The following is a 19,290-nucleotide window of genomic DNA, read 5'->3' as shown; positions in this document are numbered from 1 at the left end:
AGAGAAAAGTCACCCATCCATTGCCCCCATGCACATCTAAAAGCTCAAATCCAGACTGTTTAGCCTTTATCTTCCTGACATTCCCCTCTCCACCTGCCATCTTGCTGATTTTCTGCATCATTTCACTTTTTATATTCTGACTTAAAATATGCTAAATAGGCATATGCATATGCTTCTGCAGATGGGAATGGTCACATACTTCTCAAAAGCGGTAATGCGCAAGTCTTAAAAGTGTGCAGAAACTCCAAGGGCCCATCCCTTCCTTCTAGGAATATACGCTAGGTTCAGAATAACCCACCAGTGGAAAGAGAACTGCACACCTGCTGAGGGATAGTCAACCTGAGTTCATGTAAAAAACCAGCAACTAAAATGCTGAACTTCAGGTGTGTTGGGTGGTTCCATGTAGATGGGAAGGCTTTTCATGTTCTCTGTAGTTATGAGCAGCCTTCCTACCAATGTGGGTACACTACTGGCTGGTGTGTCGCTTTGCTTATGTCTTTTGCACATGTACCCACTAGCCAGAATCACTGATATTTTTAGCTTATTTTGAAAAATCATTAGCTCATGAAACTATTACTCTTTAGCTCCTCTGCTACTGAAATGTGCCGAGACTGGACATGTTCAGCTCGTGAGATTCAGATTGAGAGAATGGCTTACCAGGTATGACAAGGGTAAAGAAGCACTGTTTCTTTTTAGGTTGAGAAGGAAAAAAACATGTTCTCTCAATTTCTAAATAGTTACTTCTTTTTTTGAGACAGGGTGTCACTATGTAGTCCCTGGCTAGGCCTGAAACTTGCTACATATGCCAGGCTGGCCTGGAACTCACAGAGATCCACCTGCCTCTGCCTCCGGTAAATGTCTGTGCTGCCATATCCTGCCTCCAAATAGTTACTTCTTATTTGAAATTTATGTGAGTCAGAGAAACAAGGTACTGCAGCCAACACTTTTAATAAGAATACAAAATTCACACCAGAGGCACATTCTGGGGAATGTAAATGAACTATATCACAAGAGTTATTCTGCTGGAAGAATAAAATAAGGCTCTCTCAGAGTACAAATACACAGGAAGGAATGATTCAAAATAGGCTTATGATTTACAATCACAGTACATTGTATTAAGGACTCAAACAGGCATATTAATTAAAAAGCCAGCTAAAAGGCATCTGGACATATATAACACATCTTACAGTTCACAAAGTTCATGTATAACAGTAATTTTAAGCACTTCATTTTAACACAATAGAAACAAACGTGAAGAGATCTCTCTCAAAATACTCATGTGTATAACGAAAGTCAAAAGATCTTTACGTTTAAATAAGATTATGTTACCGAGGAACCCCACAGTGGACAGGCCAACCACACACACACAAAACTAACAGTGTTGCATGAGGAAGATAGTGCTGGCCTTTCCAACATTTCCCTTCCTGTGACCACCACCATTACCCAAATGGAAAAAATTCTTCCATAGTCCCATTCCTCAAAAAGAATCAAGAGAAACTGAACAAAAAGCTCAAAAGTTGGTTTCACCATAAACCTCAAGTGTGCTTCAGTGAGAACAAAGAAACCCAACATTTACAGACTATTCCTTTCCAAAAGGAACTGACATATCACACATTATCTGACAGGGGTTTCTTCATGGATTATGTACACTGGTATTTGCGAAGGCACATATGTGTGATTTAAGGCTTAATCGGCATTGTTACATATGGAAATTACTGAAAGCTGTCTAGGAATTCACTTCTATCAAAATGGAATTTACCCCCAAACTAGCTTTCTAACTATAGATTTCTACTCTAGAAACCACCAAGAATTTCCATGTCTACATGTTTTTTTAAAAAGCAAACCTCTCTTATCAGGTTTCATTATAAATCAAAATTGTCTACATAACTCTAACAACTTTGAGTGATACAAGTTCATAAGTTTAAACACTTCACAGAAATGATGGTGTGATTCCTGTCTTTTTTTTTTTTTTTTAAAAAGAAACTTCTAAACAAAATAACAGTGGTACAGATTCATTTAAAAAAGATAAAGATATCTGCCACAACTCCATGAGCCAATCCACCATCCACACTGCCTCCCTGTGGTACTGCAGGACGCCATATAATTTACTCTGCAAAATAGTTTCTTTTTTAAGACAATACGTGAACATGAATCTCTTAAAGATGTTTAATATATTCATATATAAAATATCTGATGTTGATACAAATCATGTAAACATCCTTTTGGAAAAATTACACCTGGCCCTCATGTCTGGAACCAAAAACTTTGAATTTTTATCTTGTCAGTGCAAATCTATATTAGATGTTTTCAAACTATAGAAATAGCCATCAACCCTTACAGTACAAAAGGATTTCTTAAAAAGGAAAATTACTATGTTTAGAATTATAGAAATTATGCTTACACTAAAACACCCACCTTCCCATCAAATTTAACAGTTCAATTGTTAAGGGAGGTAAGGGAAAATTAAAGCTGTCTGTGCAAGATTCACTACAAGGGCCGTCACCCCACTGCTTTCCCCAATGCCGCTTCGTTCTTATTAGGTTTATTTAGTTGTATAACAATAAAACTGTTCTTTCTCTTCCAGGTGAAAGTTTACTGTTCTTCAAGCCAAGATGGGGCATCAGCTCCAGGAGTTTTCAATTTGATATGGAACTGCTTTAGTGTCTGTTCAAGCTGCTTCTGATTCCCAGCGAAGTAGGCTGCAATGGCGTTGTGGAAAAGGACGAGCTGATTGTGCAGCACTTTAACCTGTGGACAGGGTAGAGTGACAAGACCAAGCATTAATATCAGGGACAACAGACCAACAAGCGATTTATTATACCCCTTAATTAAACAGTGTCTCTCTACAAGAAAAGCCCTTTTAATAATGACAGACTATTTCATCCACACCAAGTACAGACTGTCTGGTGGGGTCACTGAGTCTTTATTCCCTAGAGGGAATAAGTCTGCTCAAGATGTTTTGTTTTTGCAGTGCTGGGCATAGAATTCAGGGCCTTGCGTGTTCTAACAATGAGCTAATTCCCCAGCCCTGTCAATTATTTCCAAACATTAAAACTTGTGAGATACAGAAAAAGGAACATTATTTATAATTACCATACAATATCAGTGGCTAAGCTTTATGTAAAACCATATAGGCGGAATACTTTTAATTTCTTTGCAAGAAATCAAATAATAACAAGGGTTGCCCAGAGTCAGTTTATTTAAACTTCACATAACTCTCCTTTACTTTTAATTGCTTATTTATTGCTTGTAATAATACCAAGAGTCCATTTACCAAGTAACGTACCTCTAGAAATCTTTCTTGAAGAAATAAGCCACCACAAAGATTCATGAATTGAGATGTTTCCTTTCTTGAGGTTTTATTTATAAGCACAAAGTACAATGTTCTGATTTACCTATCTAGTGTAACAGTCCCTAAAACTAAACCAATAATTTTAATGATGGAAAAGTATTTAAAATATGATACTATATACAAAATAGAAAATAAAATTTTATGTGGTATGACAGCTGCATCTATTATCTTTGTTTTCATTTCCAAAAGCATTTTCTAACCTGAGCTGCTCTCACCTGAGTCTACCCTGACACAGTCTCCCTTCTGGAGAACAGGTCCCACGAATTAGTCAAAGTCAACTCCAAGGGTAATCTGCTTTGACCAAAGGTGGGGAAGCCCCTGGATGACCTTAAGCATGAAAATGTCTTAAACAAGGATTTAAAGTATTATGAATTATGAAAGAAATGACTGAAAAATTGTTTGAGAATTTCTTTTCATCAAAAGATAGTGAGGAGAGTGGCTACAAAGCAGGGGAAAGTATAAGTACTGTATGTGCCTAGCAAAGGGTATGTATTGAACTCGGGTCATCAGGCTGGTTGACAAAGACTGAACATAGCTAATTCACCAAGGAATAGTTACAGAGGACAAATAAGCATATGAAAAGACATCCAACATCCTTAGCTATTAGGAAACTCCACAGTGTGATTCCATCTGGAACAGCAAAGATGCAGAGCAACTGAAGCTCTCCAACAGTTTGTGGAATGGAAAACAGAAACGCTTGCCAGTTTCTTAAGGAGTTAAACGTACACCTACCCTGAAATCCAACTAATCCACTAGGTATTTCCCTGCACATTTGTCCACGAATGTTCATAGCAGGGTCAGGATTAGAACTAGGGGCCCATTTACTTGTGCTAGCTTAAAAGAGGGAAACAAATGACAATCAACAGCGATTAGACAAATTGGGCATTCCCATAAAATGGAGAAATATTCAACAAGGAAATAAAATAATTGATACACACAACATGGATGAGCTGTAGAAACACGGTATTTTATGAATGAAACTAGAAAAGAGGATACAAGCTGTTTGGTTTCATTTATATAAAATTTAGAAAATGCACTTTATTCTTTCTTCTTATGGCTTTCACATTAGTGACCTACCTAGGCCACAAAGTAACTCCCCACCTTGCTCTGCTATCAGTAGTAGTAGTCCACCTATGTTTTGCTTTTCTATGTTGGATGATCCTCGAATTACACAGTAAATAAGGGACTTTTGTATTTTGAGTGTGAAAGCCCAATTTCCACAAGGAGGTTCTGACTAGTCACTTTACTGTTGTTTGGGTCACAAATATTTCTTGAATTGAATTTTAATGCATCATACTTTTCAAAGGAAAGAACAGAAGCAGAGCATGGAATTTAATTCACACACTGGACCTGTAAACAGCTGTTAAGAGTTTAAAAAGTTACAGCACCGGGAAGAGGGGACAGCATGTGAAATTTTTAGCTGACCCTGCAAATGTCAGCACATCTTTCTCCAGTCTTGGATGGGTAACAAACCAAGCAAGATGGCAGATAGCTGAGGAGACCTGGCGGCTTACAAAGCTCCAACTAAGGACCTCTGTTGTGCTTAAAATGATCTCCCACCCCACAGTGAAACTTAATCCATGCAACACCAAGGAAAAGGTTGCTTTTAGGACTGAATTCTAGTTGTGTTTTCACAACAAAGTGATATACAATACCCACAGTCACAAAAAACATCCTCCCAGCAACCCTGAAGGTTGACCTGTAAAGCCTTTTAAAGAAAACACTCCAGAACACTCCCTAATGCAGACGTTCAGAACCTACGGGTGCTGCATAGCTTTGCAACCAGAATGGACAAAACAAAAAAACCTTCCAAATACAAATGAAGTATAAAATTTCATCTTCACTTTGATACCAGAAACTATTTTTTCCCCCGACAAACTGTTTGTACTTTACCTGTAGCAAAAACAGGTAATTAATTTTTCTACAAATACTGATTATTACAACAGACACATGTTTAGTTTTGGTACTAATGTCTTCAAAATACAAATACAAATCTAAATTTAGACACTAATCTAAATAAGATACTGACTTTTAGCTATTTAAAATGTTAGTAAATAAAAATAAAGGCAAATAATTGAATTCCCAGTGCGCATACTTTATAAATTTAATGAATTAAAAGCAGTGTAGTTTTTTTTTTTGCTTACTAATTTACGATATACACTTATACAATGTCCTCAGTATGGCTATGTCTGATATGTTACAGACTATTTTGGTTATTAAATAAACAGAAGTCAGGCTGGGGAAATGGCTCAGTGGGTAAGAGCAGTGGCTGCTCTTCAGAGGACCTAGGTTCAATTCCCAGCACCCACATGGCTGCTGACAACCATCTGTATGTAACTCAAATTTCAGGGGAATCTGATGCCCTGTTCTGACCTCCACAGGCACTACATGACATGGGTGCACTTATATACATGAGGCAATACACTCAAACATATAAAAGTAAAATAAAATAAAATATTAAAAAAAACTCTAGCAGTTATGTTTTAAAAAAGAAAAAAAAAAAAATCAAGACACTGTCACATGTGCACCTGCAACCCTAGGAGACACAGAGGCAGGCCACCAGCCTGGCTCCAGGTTCAGTGACAGATTCTGTCTCAGGAATAAGGTGAAGAATGATAGACCTCCTGCTCTAAAATGAAGTATAAAATTTCATCCCTGAACATCTCCTGTGATTTCCCTAGAATGGGCACACACACCCTCACATGCACATACCACCCACCCACATCACAAACACACACCCAAAAGAGAAATCATTACCAATTAAAAGGAGTAAGAAAGCAGTACTAGAAAAGCAGTTACAATATAATTTTAGTATAATTAACTTCTGCAATCTAATTACAGGTTGAACATCCTGATTTGAAAAATTTCAAACAGTACAACTCATAACTCTTTGAGTGCTGGTTATGATGCCACAGGTAGGAAATCCCATACCTGATCTCATCATGTATGGGCTGCTGTCAAAACCCAAGTACGCTGAAAATGTTGCATGAAATTATCTTCATGCTCTGGGTATTAAGGTAAATATGAAACGTACATAAGCTCTGTGTTTAGAACTGGGTCCCTTCACCAAGATAACTCATTTTGTATATGTAATATTCCTAAACCCAAGAAAATCTAAAATTGAGAACACTCTGGCCCAAGCACTTCACATAGATACTTGACTTGTTATGACTACTGTAACTAATGACTGCTGTAACTACCTATCAGACTTCAATGCCACATACAGTATCACTTTAGTTTGTTGAAAAGATCAATCCATTTCTTTTGGGGCAGGGGGAGGCTGAGGATGAAACCTAGGGTTTTGTGAGTTCTGAGGCAAGTGTTTTACACTGAGTTATATTCCAAGCTATCCCTAGCCTCAAGAGAGAGAGAGAGAGAGAGAGAGAGAGAGAGAGAGAGAGAAAGAGAAATAAAGCAACAGAACTTACAAGGTTAAGTACCTGCCTAAGGCTAGACCTGAAGGCAGATGACTGGGGTGTGAGGACCTTGGAAGTGTATTCCTAGACTGCTTCATGCTCCTTCACCTAGTCTAAGGCAATAAGGCAATAAGCAGTTTAGAAAACTTCTAAACAAAACAGCAACAACAAAAAATCAAAACAAACACAGTGAGAGAGCACTTTCAGGAAGGGTAGAGGTACAGAAAAGATATGCTTTAACCTTATTCTTAATTTTGTCTCTAACTCCTACAGCTGCACTTAAACATCTTTGGGACTATAGTTGAAGTAAATAGAAGAAAAGTTCTTTGTTTCTAAAATTATGAAACTAATACAATATTAAACCTCTGGGTGTATGTGTGCGTGTGCATGTGTATGTGTGTGTGCAGTGTGTGTGTGTGTGTACCTGTTCATGCTAAGTGCTCCGCCCCCAGTATGCACCCTAAGTCCCTACATTAAGGTTTCATATAGTCATTCTGTGCATACAAAGCAGAAAATTCTTATTGAACTATTATATCCTTAGAAAAAAAGTTTTAAGCAGTTAAAAGGATAAATAAAATACAACAAAAATCTTAAAACTAGGAGCAAAAGAGGTAAAAATTATAGGTAGAAATGAGATGACAAATTTGATAAATTTTCAAAGCCTAACATCAAAAAAATGCTTTATGTAGAAAGACACTAAATCACTGTGAGCTCCCATGAAGACCTGCCACACAGTGAGTGACCCAGATCAGATATAAGCAAAGCCACCACAGTACCATCTGTTGAGTGACCTAAACAAACCATACAATAATTTCATTGTTAAAGGGCAAAACAAACTCCAACACTGACTCCTAAGGCAGAAATGAACCGGTCTTTTAAAGGGAAACTGGGTAAGAGAAACTTAAGAGCAGGACTGCAAGATGCTGCCAGTGGACAACACAGAAACTTTCTCCTGCTTGCTCAGCCTGCGCTGAGAGAACATGAGCATCACTAAGTTAGCAACTGCAGACCTACAGGAAAGTATTTCCCTTCAGACAGCACACAGTATGCTTACCATTGAACACTTCTCCAAACCAAAAGAGGGCCTCACACATGCTATCAAGTACTCTACCACTGAGCTGTCTCTAGCCCTATACATACCTTCTTATTCAGAGAATTAATTTGACACCATTCGGTTAAAACAAGTTATTAGTGTTACTACAGTCCCACTGTCAGGTCCTTCAAAGTAATTATTGGCGCTCCCAATAAGTCTACGAACAGGAGTTTATACAAAGTATACCAAAATACTGGAGCAGCAGCTTGGCTTAAGCGTATGAAGAAAAGGTACAACAGATCAATAATTATGGTAAGAGATGCCCAACTGCCAGCATGCAAAGTATTAAAGAGTATTACTCTTTTCTTTATATCCTATGATTTCAAGATTGACCATTTTAGACTTTGCTTTACCCACCACTGCTCTTTCCCCAGTGAGCAGGACACCAGCTGAATAAAATAATAAAATGTCAACGTACCAATTACTTCCTGATCTGCTCTTACTCCTTCTCATCTATTTATATCTGAAGTATCTCTTGAAACCTCCCATTCATGCACTTCCAGCACTGTCACCCTATTCCGAACTCCTATCATCACCGTTCTAAACAATATCCATGCATAGCTCCTACTACAGTGCTCTCTCCATATTTTCAGCCTTGCATTTGCTAACAATTCTCTCAAGGGCTTCCCACTTATGTTAAAATAAACCTTTCATTAGAGTGGACTGGAACGCCTACATGATCTGTCCCCTCTCTAGCCTTCTTTCTGTGCTACAGTCAGTCACATTTACTCTTTGAACATTCTATACTTCCGCTGCCACAGGGTTGTTAAATACATGCTGTTCTTTCTACCTGCCTCCCAATTAGTGTTCAACATTACTTCTTCACAAACACTTCCAACTACTCTAAACTGAAAATGTGCCTTTGCTGGGCAGGTCTAGCAGCAGTCATAGACAAAATTTCATATATGTAGGTATACACATATAGATACCTCTATCACAAATACGTGTGTACACAGGCACGCATATGCACACACACACATACACACATAAAGGCACATGGGTATGTGTGATCTAAGTCTGTTTCTCACATAAGGCTATAAAGTACTTTGAAGGCGGAGTTTATATTTGCATTCCTTTACTGGGTATCAACAATACCTGGAACACTTCCCTGTACCTGCATACTATATATGCACTGTGTGTTAAATGAAAAGCAAAGAATAATAGAGACACAAAATTAGCTCAAACTGTACAATGAAATATGCTCAAAAGCAAAGATGCATGAATAAGGGATGTTTCAGAGGATCCACATGTCAGCAGTCATGTCTGGGCAGTGCTGAGACTTTCTTTTGTGCTCTGCATCACTCATAAGCACTTACAAATTGAAGCTCATTTGCTTTTATGTAGATCCAAGTAAGGTTCTTTTTTGCTTCTATTATTTAATTTCACTTGACCTATATGAGCATGTATACCAAGTACTCATGTTCATGCTTCTAGCTATAGAAACAATTATGCCATTAAGTCATTGGTACATTTAAAAAAAACTTTGTCCACCAAGTTTTTCTAAATCCTTACAGTTTACAAAGACAGAACTGCATGTCACTTTATTTGGCCCTTTGAATTTTTCTCTGAAAAACTAAATTCATAATAATTTATACGTTAAATAGATTTAATTAATGCATTAGAAAATAAATCATATATTTAGTATTAGAAGAGAAATTATAGAGCTGGAAACAAAGCTCAGTGGAGAGTATTTGTCTAGCATGAAGAAGAGATCTTCATATCCAGGAATGGTATTGCCCTACTTATGTAAAATACTCCTGAGTACAAGCAACCACTGTTACATCAACTTAAGACTCAGAGTGACTATGATTTCTAAGAAAAAAAAAAAAATCTACATTTTAAAATTAAGTCCAGGATATATGTGAACCAGTTCACTTTTCTTCTGACCAGCCCCTCTCCTCAGTAACCATATTTTAAGTCACTAAAATATAAAATAATAAGACAAACATGTATTTGATAGTTATAGCTAATTAAAAATAACAGAGTAAGAATTTTATCTTTTTAAAAATAAAACAAAATAAAAACATTACTTTTTCTATTCATACCCCAAATTGGTTTTTAAAATTTTTTTGATTTATTTATTTTTATTTTATGTGTATGAGTGTTATGCCTGCATATATGTAAAGCACCAATGTCATGCAGTGCCCATGGAGGACAGAAGAGGGTGTCGGATCCCTGGAACTGGAATTACGGGTGTTTGTTAGCTGCCATGTGAATGCTGGGATTCGAACACAGGTCTTCTGAAAGAACAGCCAGTGCTCTTAACTGCTGAGCCATCTCTTCAGCACCACCTCAATTGTTTTACTAGATTACATGGCACATTTAATTCCTACCCCCAATATATTCACAGACCTAAAGAAAAAATTGTCATTTTCAAGTGTAATTATTCCCTTTTCCCTTCCCTTCCCTTCTTCCTTCCCCCTCCCCTCCCCTTCCCTCCCCTTCCTTTTCTTGTGCTGGCTTCTAGAATCCAGGGCCTCAAGCACACTTAGACAAGTTCTCTACCACTAAGCCACACACCAGCCTGATAAATAATCTTAAACAGTGTAGTTCCAGGCCATACAGAGTTGTAAAAAATAAAGAAACAAACAGTAAAGCCTGCAGAGAGAAACAATACCTAGTCTCACAAAGTCCACACAGCACCAGAAATGTTGTTTACTTTTTTTTAAAAATTCTGATGTCATTTATTGGTGCAAAAGTTATTCAGATACAACATGGTGTTGATGTTGTTTACTTTTTACTAACGTAGCCTATGTTTTATTTTGAATCCTGAAAGCAAACAAGCTGTCCATAAAATAGGCCACAAAACATTTCAAATTGCATTATTTAAAAGTCTTCTTTATCCCACACCCACAATTAAATCTAAAGTATGTACTATTTTTATCTCTATTTAATAAACTCGATAACTGCTTTACTCTGGTCCTGAATTGTTTTCTGTTTTTTTTAAGCTCAGACTAATCTCAAACCCACTATGAGACACAGACTGACCTCAGTCTGGTGGTGATACTCCTGCCTCCACCTCTCAAATGCTGGGTGGGATTTCAGGTGTGCACTACCACATAAGTCAGGGTAAACTTTTAAAATCTCTGTGCTGGGGACTGAATGAAGGGAGAAGGGCTTGTGCATTGAGACACTGTATCACTGAGTCATACCCCAGCCTTGGTCCTGAAATTCTTCCCTGCAGTGTAATAAACAAGAACTGGCTTTGGCTCAGGGGTGTTCCCTAAGGGCCAGCTCCTCAGGCTACAGGCACTGTGTCTCCCTGCTACTGCTCATACATCAAAACGGAGGAAGGCTAGACTAAGAATAATACCTCAATTCCTAAAACAAAACAAAAAGCCTAACTCAGGTTCTGCCTCAAGAAAAATTTAAAAAGGAGCTATGGGGCTGGAGAGATGGCTCAGTGGTTAAGAACACTGACTGCTCTTGCAGAGGACCCGGGTTCCATTCCCAGCACCCACATGGCGGCTACGAACCATCCTTAACTCCAGTTCCAGGGGAGTCCAGAGCCCTCTTCTGACCTCTGTGGCATTGCACGACATGGGTACATTCACATACATGCAGGCAATATACTCATACACATAAAATAAAAATAACAATTTTTTTTTAAAAGGAGCTATAAAAACAAAAACACAATACCCACTAAACACTAACTCTAATGGTATGGCCACAGGATTATTTTGTTTCACACTCAAGTATTTTCTGCTTTTGTTTTATCGACCACTCTAGTGGCTTGCACTTGGCCTTCATTTAGAAGAATAGCTGTCTGGGGATGGAGCTCAGTGGCACGGGGCTAGTCTAGTGAGAAATGTTACTATGGAAAGATACTCCACAAGCCAGAACACGGGAACCGGGAATAAACACCCTCAACCACACAAAGACAGACCACAAAACTACAAAGCCAGGTTTGTAAAACATCAAATTATAAGGGAGCACATTCAATAATGATCTTTTAAAGTCAATATACAACATTTAAGAAATAGGAAAACTACATTACAGTTTGTTAAAATTCAAGTCCTAAATAGAGTATTTACATATGTGTATAAGATATCAATTCAGCAGATTTTAATGAAGAACAAAACCTCCAAATTTGAAGAATTTTAAGATGTTAAGGAAGCAAACTGGTATGAAAGGCAGTTCCTAGGCCTCAAACTTGTTTTGTCACTCTTGTTGACACTATTAAAAATAAAAAGGGTGAAAGTTGTCTAACCATACAAACCCAAAAAGTTCTCTCATAGATCTAAGTCTTTACTCATAGATAAGGTGTAAATTAAAAGACTGATGGTATCTCATTTGAGCCATTAAGTGAAAAAGATTAAAAGATCAGTTTCATACAGACTTTATTTTAGACCTAGCTGAGTTCTGAGTTCATCTAGAGGATGATAGCTGTAGAACACCAAAACCAAAGATTATTTTAGGTTATTTGCTATGGTCTGAATGCTTGTGGGCCACCCCCCAATTCATGTTGAAATCCTCACCCCCAGGTGGTGACAGGGGGAAACAGTATCTTTGGAGGCGTTAGGTTCCAAGGAGATAGAATCCTTGGGAATGGATTAGTGCCATTCTATAGACTCCTCCTTCCTACGGGGTAAAAGCACAAGAACAAAGACCCAGAGGCTAGTAGTCCTCACCAGACCCTGAATCTGCTGATACCTTCACTCCAGACTTCCAAGTCTCCAGAGCTGTGAGAAACAAGCTTCTGTTTATAACTATGTATCTATGGTTCTCTGCCTTAGCAGCCCCCAAAGACTGACATAATCTTAGAACATAAAATCCTTGAGAATAGAAAGTTTTCTGTGTTTATTTTATAGTAAAAAAGAACAAAATAAGAAAAGACAGTATTCTCAAAGCAGCAACTTTTGAACCTTTCTTGCTGAACCTCTGATCCCGTTTTTCAAATTCCAACATACACTGGTCAACTTACTTCCAACTGTTTCCACTTGAATATTTTGTCATCATTTCAAGTTAAAAACTGGGTCAAATGGGGAAAAAAAAAAAAAAATCCCATCCTTCACTCTTATCCCTATTGGCCAAATCAGCTTCCCGTTTGATTTTCCAGTCTCTATCATTCCACTGCAAAGAAGCCTACCTTTCCATTCTACTGCTAAGTGATGGCTAGTTCAGGCTCTTTATCATCTCATTTGGCTGTAAAAGACTCCTTACTAGGTGGTATACTTCTACCTTCTACTTCATTTCTTCCCCTATTTTGGGGGGTGGGGGTCCAGGGTTTCACTATGTGGCCCTGGCTGACCGGGAACTTGTTGAGTAGACCAGACTAGTCTTAAACTTGCAGCAATCCCCCTGCCTCTGCTCCCTACTGCGGGAATTACAGGCATGGACCACCATACCTGGCAGGATCTACTGCCATTATTTAACTGTTTAAAGTATCAACACTAAATCTGAAAATCAAAGTTGCCAACTGCTATATATAGAAGATTGAAACAGTATGGCTGAGTTTCATAACAGAAAAGTAAATATATTTTGTAGATTTCTAAAAACTGAAACTGATTATAAATGGAATTCCTTTTCACAATGATCATGAAAAAGTTATTAGAAACAAGATAATGTCTATTAAATTCTTTTGGGGGGGTCCACTTGATTTTAAAATCCATAGGAAAATGTCAGAAGGCAAAGAATAAATTTACCTTATTTTCTTCTAGAAATTTCAATTTGATAGAAACATCATTGCGCATTTTATCATATTTTTCCTTATGTGCTTGGAACAGATGCTGTGACTGCTCAATTTTTGGCAGAGTGTTTGCATCACGTGGTCCAAGATTCAGTTCTTCCAAATCAGTTCGATATGCATCATACTCAATTCTGAAAAGAAGAGAAGTGATACATACTATAAAAGACTGAAATATATTCAGGAGATGAGCTGGGAAACAATATTCAGCCTCATATTATATAATACTATAGGAAACCCTCATAAGTATTCTATACTTTATGCTTTTGAAATCATTGCTTCTCTAAAAACAAAGAGTTATTAATACACAAATGGGGCAGGAGAGGGCTCAGTGCTAGAGTGTTTCAGAATGTGTGAGGACTTGGATTTGTTTTCCAGAACTGTAAAATACACACACACACACACACACACACACACACACACACACACACACACACACACACACACACACACACACACACACACACACGCAGGAACTACAATATAAAAATGGCAGAAAATCTGGGTCTTTTCTCACTGACTATTTCTCCCAAAGTACAGTATTAACTGACATGTAAAATTCTACTTAAAAAAAAAAAAGATGTCAATCCTAACATATCAAACCAAGATCAAAAGTAGACATTAATCCCCCATGTGAACTGGCTAATACACAAGGCAAAGTAGGTGAGTAGCAGATTTTAGAATGCCATACCCAAAACTAATAGGAAAAAGAAGTTACACTGAGGGTCCGCAGTCCTTAGAGTCCAGTTCAGCAATGCCTGATAGCCATGTACTTTAAAATCTTCTAATAGCTACGTTTAAATAATAAACATTAATTTCATCTATTTTTGACAATGTTTTTATTTTACCCAGCACATCTAAAATAGTAACACTGCAACATGTAATGAACATAAAAACAATTGATAATGAGCTACTTTACATTTCGGGGCTGGGTACTGGGTCTTTGAAATCCATTGTGCATTTTATAGTGCCACCATATTCCAATTCACTCTAGCCACATTTCAAGTGTTTAACAGGCACACGTGAAAGCACAACTATAAATGGATTTCTGTCATATTAGCATTCAGAATGTGACAGTGGCATCCCTTATAGAGCATTATGCTCTGTGTTCTGTGTTAGATGCTTTGCTCTAATATGATTCCATTACTAACTGAAATAGTTACCCCACTAACCTCACTGCATGATCTCATAGCAATGACAGAGTGCCTTGTTCACAGCCAGTGTGAGTACAGTATTGCTATGATTAGTAAACAGTAAGCTTTCCAGCGGTCTCAATTATTCAGTATTCAACCAAGAAGAAGCAAAGTGACCTCTAATCTAGAATTAAAATTTAAAAACCAGAATCTCAAAGCACATACCCTACAACTAAAGCTCTTTATTCAGAAATCAGCAAGGTAAATCACATCTCCCAGTCCAAGAATGAAGAACACTTAAGTAATAAACTATACTGCATACCTAACGAGAAGAAATACATTGGTCCCTCACATGGAGCCTAATTTATTCTTAACTTGTACCAAATTTAACAAATCATCTTTCAGGGCCAATAAGGATCCTTCATTCATTCGCTGATACATTGATTTATTCAACAATTACCAAATCATCACCTTCTATGTTCTGGGCACAATGCATGAAAGTAGAGCTATGAAGATAAGCTGGTAAGTTTATCTTCAAGAAACTTGTGTGTACCCAATTACTAAGAAATAACAGACCATCATTATAGATGGGAAAGTACAAAAAATAATGGGAGGCATGAAGAACTGACTAGGTATCTGAAAAGCACCTCAGAGGAGAACTGAAATATGACATAGTTAAACTCTGAAGGATGGTAAAAGCTTACTGGGTTGACTAGAGCAAAAGAAACTTGTAGTGTTATAAATGCCCATTAAGAGAAAACTCCTTCTGGTTAAGGGCCAACAGAAAAAAAATCTCTGGCCTAAGTGGAGGGAGACCTACATTCCAGTTGGACAGGGTCAATCACCCCTAGAAAGACAGGCTTACCTTAAGCCATGCTAAAGAGCTACACAGAACTGTTTTTATAAACATTTTATTTATTATTTTCATTTTATGTGTATGCGTGTATTGCCTGCATGTAGGTAAGTGCACCCATGTGTATTGTACAATGTGCACAGAGAACAGAAGAGGCTGTCGGATGCCCTGGAACTGGAGTTATGGAGTTAGCTGACATGTGGGTGCTGGGATTTGAACCCAGGTCCTCTTCAAGAACAGTCAGTGTTCTTAACCACTGAGCCATCTCTCTAGCCCTGGCAGAACCATTCTGTAATGGTTTGATGTCCTTTTTCCTACTCGAATCCTGCCCCTGACGCAGCCATTGAGCTTCAAGTCTGCCCATTCTCTCACTTCTGCATAAAAACTCAGCCTCTCCTTTTCTAAACATGCTTTCCTTAACACTTGTGTAAGTTTCCCTAATATTATGGGTTTCCATACTCTAAAGCTCCCCTCCAACTATGTGGCTGCTAGTTCACCACATATCTGGCCATTATGCCAGCTTAAATGGCATGGTGTTTCTCCTTCTCCATTCTCCTCCTCCAGGCAGCTGCTGAGATTTACAGCTCACTTACTGTGGGGGTTTATCTTTTAAATGCTAATAAAATTGTCCTAAAGCTTTCGTTTGGGTCCATTCTTAAATTCTTTTGTTAGTGAGACTAAGAACCCTAAGAGGGGATCCCAATTTCCCTTGTATCAGTAGAATACCCCAAGAAGAGAGTAGCATGGGCATTTGTAAGTTAATTCAGCCCATTACAATCTGAAATTAGTGCACAATAACGGGAGAAATTATAGTCAGACTGTAGGTAACCCCACAGGCCCTAATAAATAATTCAGTTTTAACCCACCAGAACAAGCAACAGAAAGCCACTCAACTGTGGTCTGACACGACTGTACTTGTTCAGGATAGAGAGACGCTATACTACAAAGGCAGTGTAAGGGACCGAGATGGACTGAAGTAGATTGAGAAAGCAGAAGCATAGAAACCAGCTGAAGGCCATGGACTTGTAAGAAATGAGCCACAAAAGCAGAACAAAAGCAATGGAGACAAGAAGACAGGTATAAAAACTTCACAAGGCAAGACCAATCTCAGAATAGCAAAAAGCACCATAAATTAACTGGTCAAAAAAAAAAAATTAAATAAATCTCTAGTCTATCTGTTGGAAGAGCCACCTTTCCAGTTTCACTGGTCAATAATCTGGTTATAGGACCAACCCCAGGAAGGAAGGCATATTCACCTTAAGTCATGCTAAACAGATGGAATGTCCAGTGTATTAATGAGATAGTGGACTTTTCCTGCCTGGAATCCCACCTCCTAGTACAGTGCTCCTGGACCCAACTACACTCATGGAGCTCTCTGTAAGTCTGCCTGCTTTTCTGAAAAATTCAAAAAAGTACAATATACAGCCCTTTTCTAAGTATGCTTTCTCTAATGCTTTGGGCTGCCCTAACATCTTGTATTTCTTTGCTTTTTCTCTAAAGCTTCCTTCTCTCTGCCATGTGGCTGCCAGTCCACCACATTTCTGACCTCCCACGAGGCTCTAACCCTGCATGGCTTCATGGCTTTTTTCCTTCACCCCTCCATTCTCCTTAAAACAGCTGTCAAGATTTACAGCTTGCCTGCCCTCAGGATTTTTCTTTAAATTCTAGTAAAATTGTCCTAAAGCTTCTGTTTGAGTTCATTCTTAAATTCTTTTATGAATGAGACTAAGAACCCTCTTGGGGATGCTCTTCTCCCCTGTATCACTAACTTGGTAATAACAGTAACGAGGGAATTAAACTCAGTTCAGAATCCAAACCACCTTTTATTTGTACTAACGTCTTTACCTAGTATTGCTTTTGTGTGTGTGCTTCAGTTTTCCATCTATGAATAGGAATAATTATCACAAACCTTCATATATGTCTGGATATGACACTGGGTAATAATTAAAACCTTTAGAATGCTTACTATTAGAAAAGGAATAACTAGAAGTCAAGCACAGAAAAAGGGTAGAGCTACACTTAAACAGGACGTGACAAACATCCTTCAAAAGCTCTGGAATACATTAAAAGTATTTTTATTAATTCTTTGAGAATTTCATACAATGTATTTTTACCGTATTCAGCCTGAACTCCTCCACGGAGGAGTTTTTCAACAGTAATCGTTAACTGGACTATAATCAAAGTTACAGTACTGACTTGTTTTATATTCAGTTTTTGTAGATATATCAAAATAAGACTTCCCATAAAAGCTTCTGGAAAAGCATTCATTACCATCAGGAAAGGAAGGGCGCTGAGTTTTCAAAGTGTGAATTTTTACTTCAAGATCTGAGCTGGAGGTAGTGATGGTTACTTTATGACTTATATAAAACTTGTAGACAACAGGTATCCACATCTGAAAAGTCCTGACCACAGCTGACTCCCTTGCTGCTGTACTGAAATGCTGAATGCATTGTTACAAGAGAACTAGAGGGCTAGAAAGTACTTGTACACAATGCATAATAGGAAGCATTAAAAGGCCACCCAGCATTTGCCTAAATTACTGCTTCTTATGTTGATCAAATAGGTGACCTTGCCCTAAAATTAAATTCTGGTTTCCACAAAGAAGAAAACTGTGCTACTGAGAAACTTTCAAGCTTGGACCCTTTCTCAACATTATTTCTCAGAAACCTATGATCCAGTATTACAACCAACCAATTCCTTAGCTACTTGGTAAACAAAAATCAAGCTCCAAGCTAAACTTAAAAATAAGATCAATTATTGCATTTGAATTTAAAACACATAGTTATGAGATGAGAGTATTGTTGGTTTGTCAAGCACACAAAGGTTGTCTAAAGGTTTCCTTCAAGTAACCAGCTACTAAGTACATACAGGATTTATATTTTAAAATATTTTATTTATTATTTTCTGTGTAGGAGTGTATTACCTGCACATATGTAAGTGCACCTGTGCTGTGCAGTGCCCAAAGAAGTCAGAAGAGGGCATCGGATCCCCTGGAACTGGAGTTACAGACAGTTGTTAGCCACCATGTGGGTGCTGGAAATCAAAGCCAGGTTCTCTGCAAGAGCAGTCAAGGCTCTTAACCACTGAGCCATCTCTCCAGTCTGGTTTGTAATTGTTTCTGAAGTTCCAAATAAATCAATCTATTCTATATACTGAAGCCTTACAAGACATTATCCTTTAAATTAGGGTTCTCATTATAAGATGTAAAAATTATTTTATATACCAAGACATGAAATTTTAAAAATTACTTTATTGTTTAACTATGCTGGGAATTGAACCCATGGCCTTGTACATGCTAGGCAAGATACTCTCTGAGCTACACTCTCAGTCCCAAATTTTAGATCAATCCAGACCAAGTGTAAAAGATAGGGAGCCACAAGCACTGCTGTATCACTAAACTAGGACAAGAGATCCAAAAGTAAAGTTATACTCCTATGAGGTAAAGCTTATTACACCCATCTTCAAGTATGTTGTAAAAAGTCTAATAGAAAATAATAATTTTGGGGCTGGAGAGTTGGCTCAGCAGTTAAGAGCACTGATTGCTCTTGCAGAGGACCCGGGTTTGATTCCCAGAGACCACATGGCAGCTAACAACCATCCAAAGTTAAGTTCCAGGGGATCCGATCCCCTCTTCTGACCTCTGAGGGCACTGCACAACAGGGGTGCACTTACATACATGCAGGCAATACACTCATACACATAAAAAAAAGAATACGCTATAGAAAATAATTTCAAGTGCTCAGAGGAGAGAAGAACT

At 37.9% G+C, this 19,290-nt stretch overlaps 1 protein-coding gene across 5 annotated transcripts in view; it reads right to left on the bottom strand.

Moving 5' to 3' along the window:
* Nucleotides 1-929: 929 nt before the first annotated feature.
* The window catches only part of Arfip1 (ADP ribosylation factor interacting protein 1), a 90,901-nt gene continuing 72,540 nt past the window's right edge, over nt 930-19,290 (bottom strand). For all 5 annotated transcript variants that reach the window (XM_017803539.2, XM_008854264.3, XM_008854263.3 and 2 more), the window contains 2 exons: nt 13,507-13,681; nt 930-2,748 (listed from right to left, as the gene is read on the bottom strand). In XM_017803539.2, the coding sequence (XP_017659028.1) occupies nt 2,593-2,748; nt 13,507-13,681 (331 nt within the window). In that variant the 3' untranslated portion in view covers nt 930-2,592. The remainder of the gene's footprint in view (nt 2,749-13,506; nt 13,682-19,290) is intronic.

This window comes from Nannospalax galili, unplaced genomic scaffold (genome assembly GCF_000622305.1).
Source record: "Nannospalax galili isolate Female #2095 unplaced genomic scaffold, S.galili_v1.0 scaffold305, whole genome shotgun sequence".
In the NCBI taxonomy this organism is placed as follows: Eukaryota; Metazoa; Chordata; class Mammalia; order Rodentia; family Spalacidae; genus Nannospalax; species Nannospalax galili.
The sequence above is the reverse complement of the archived record's forward strand: the minus strand, read 5'-3'. Positions and strand labels throughout refer to the sequence as shown.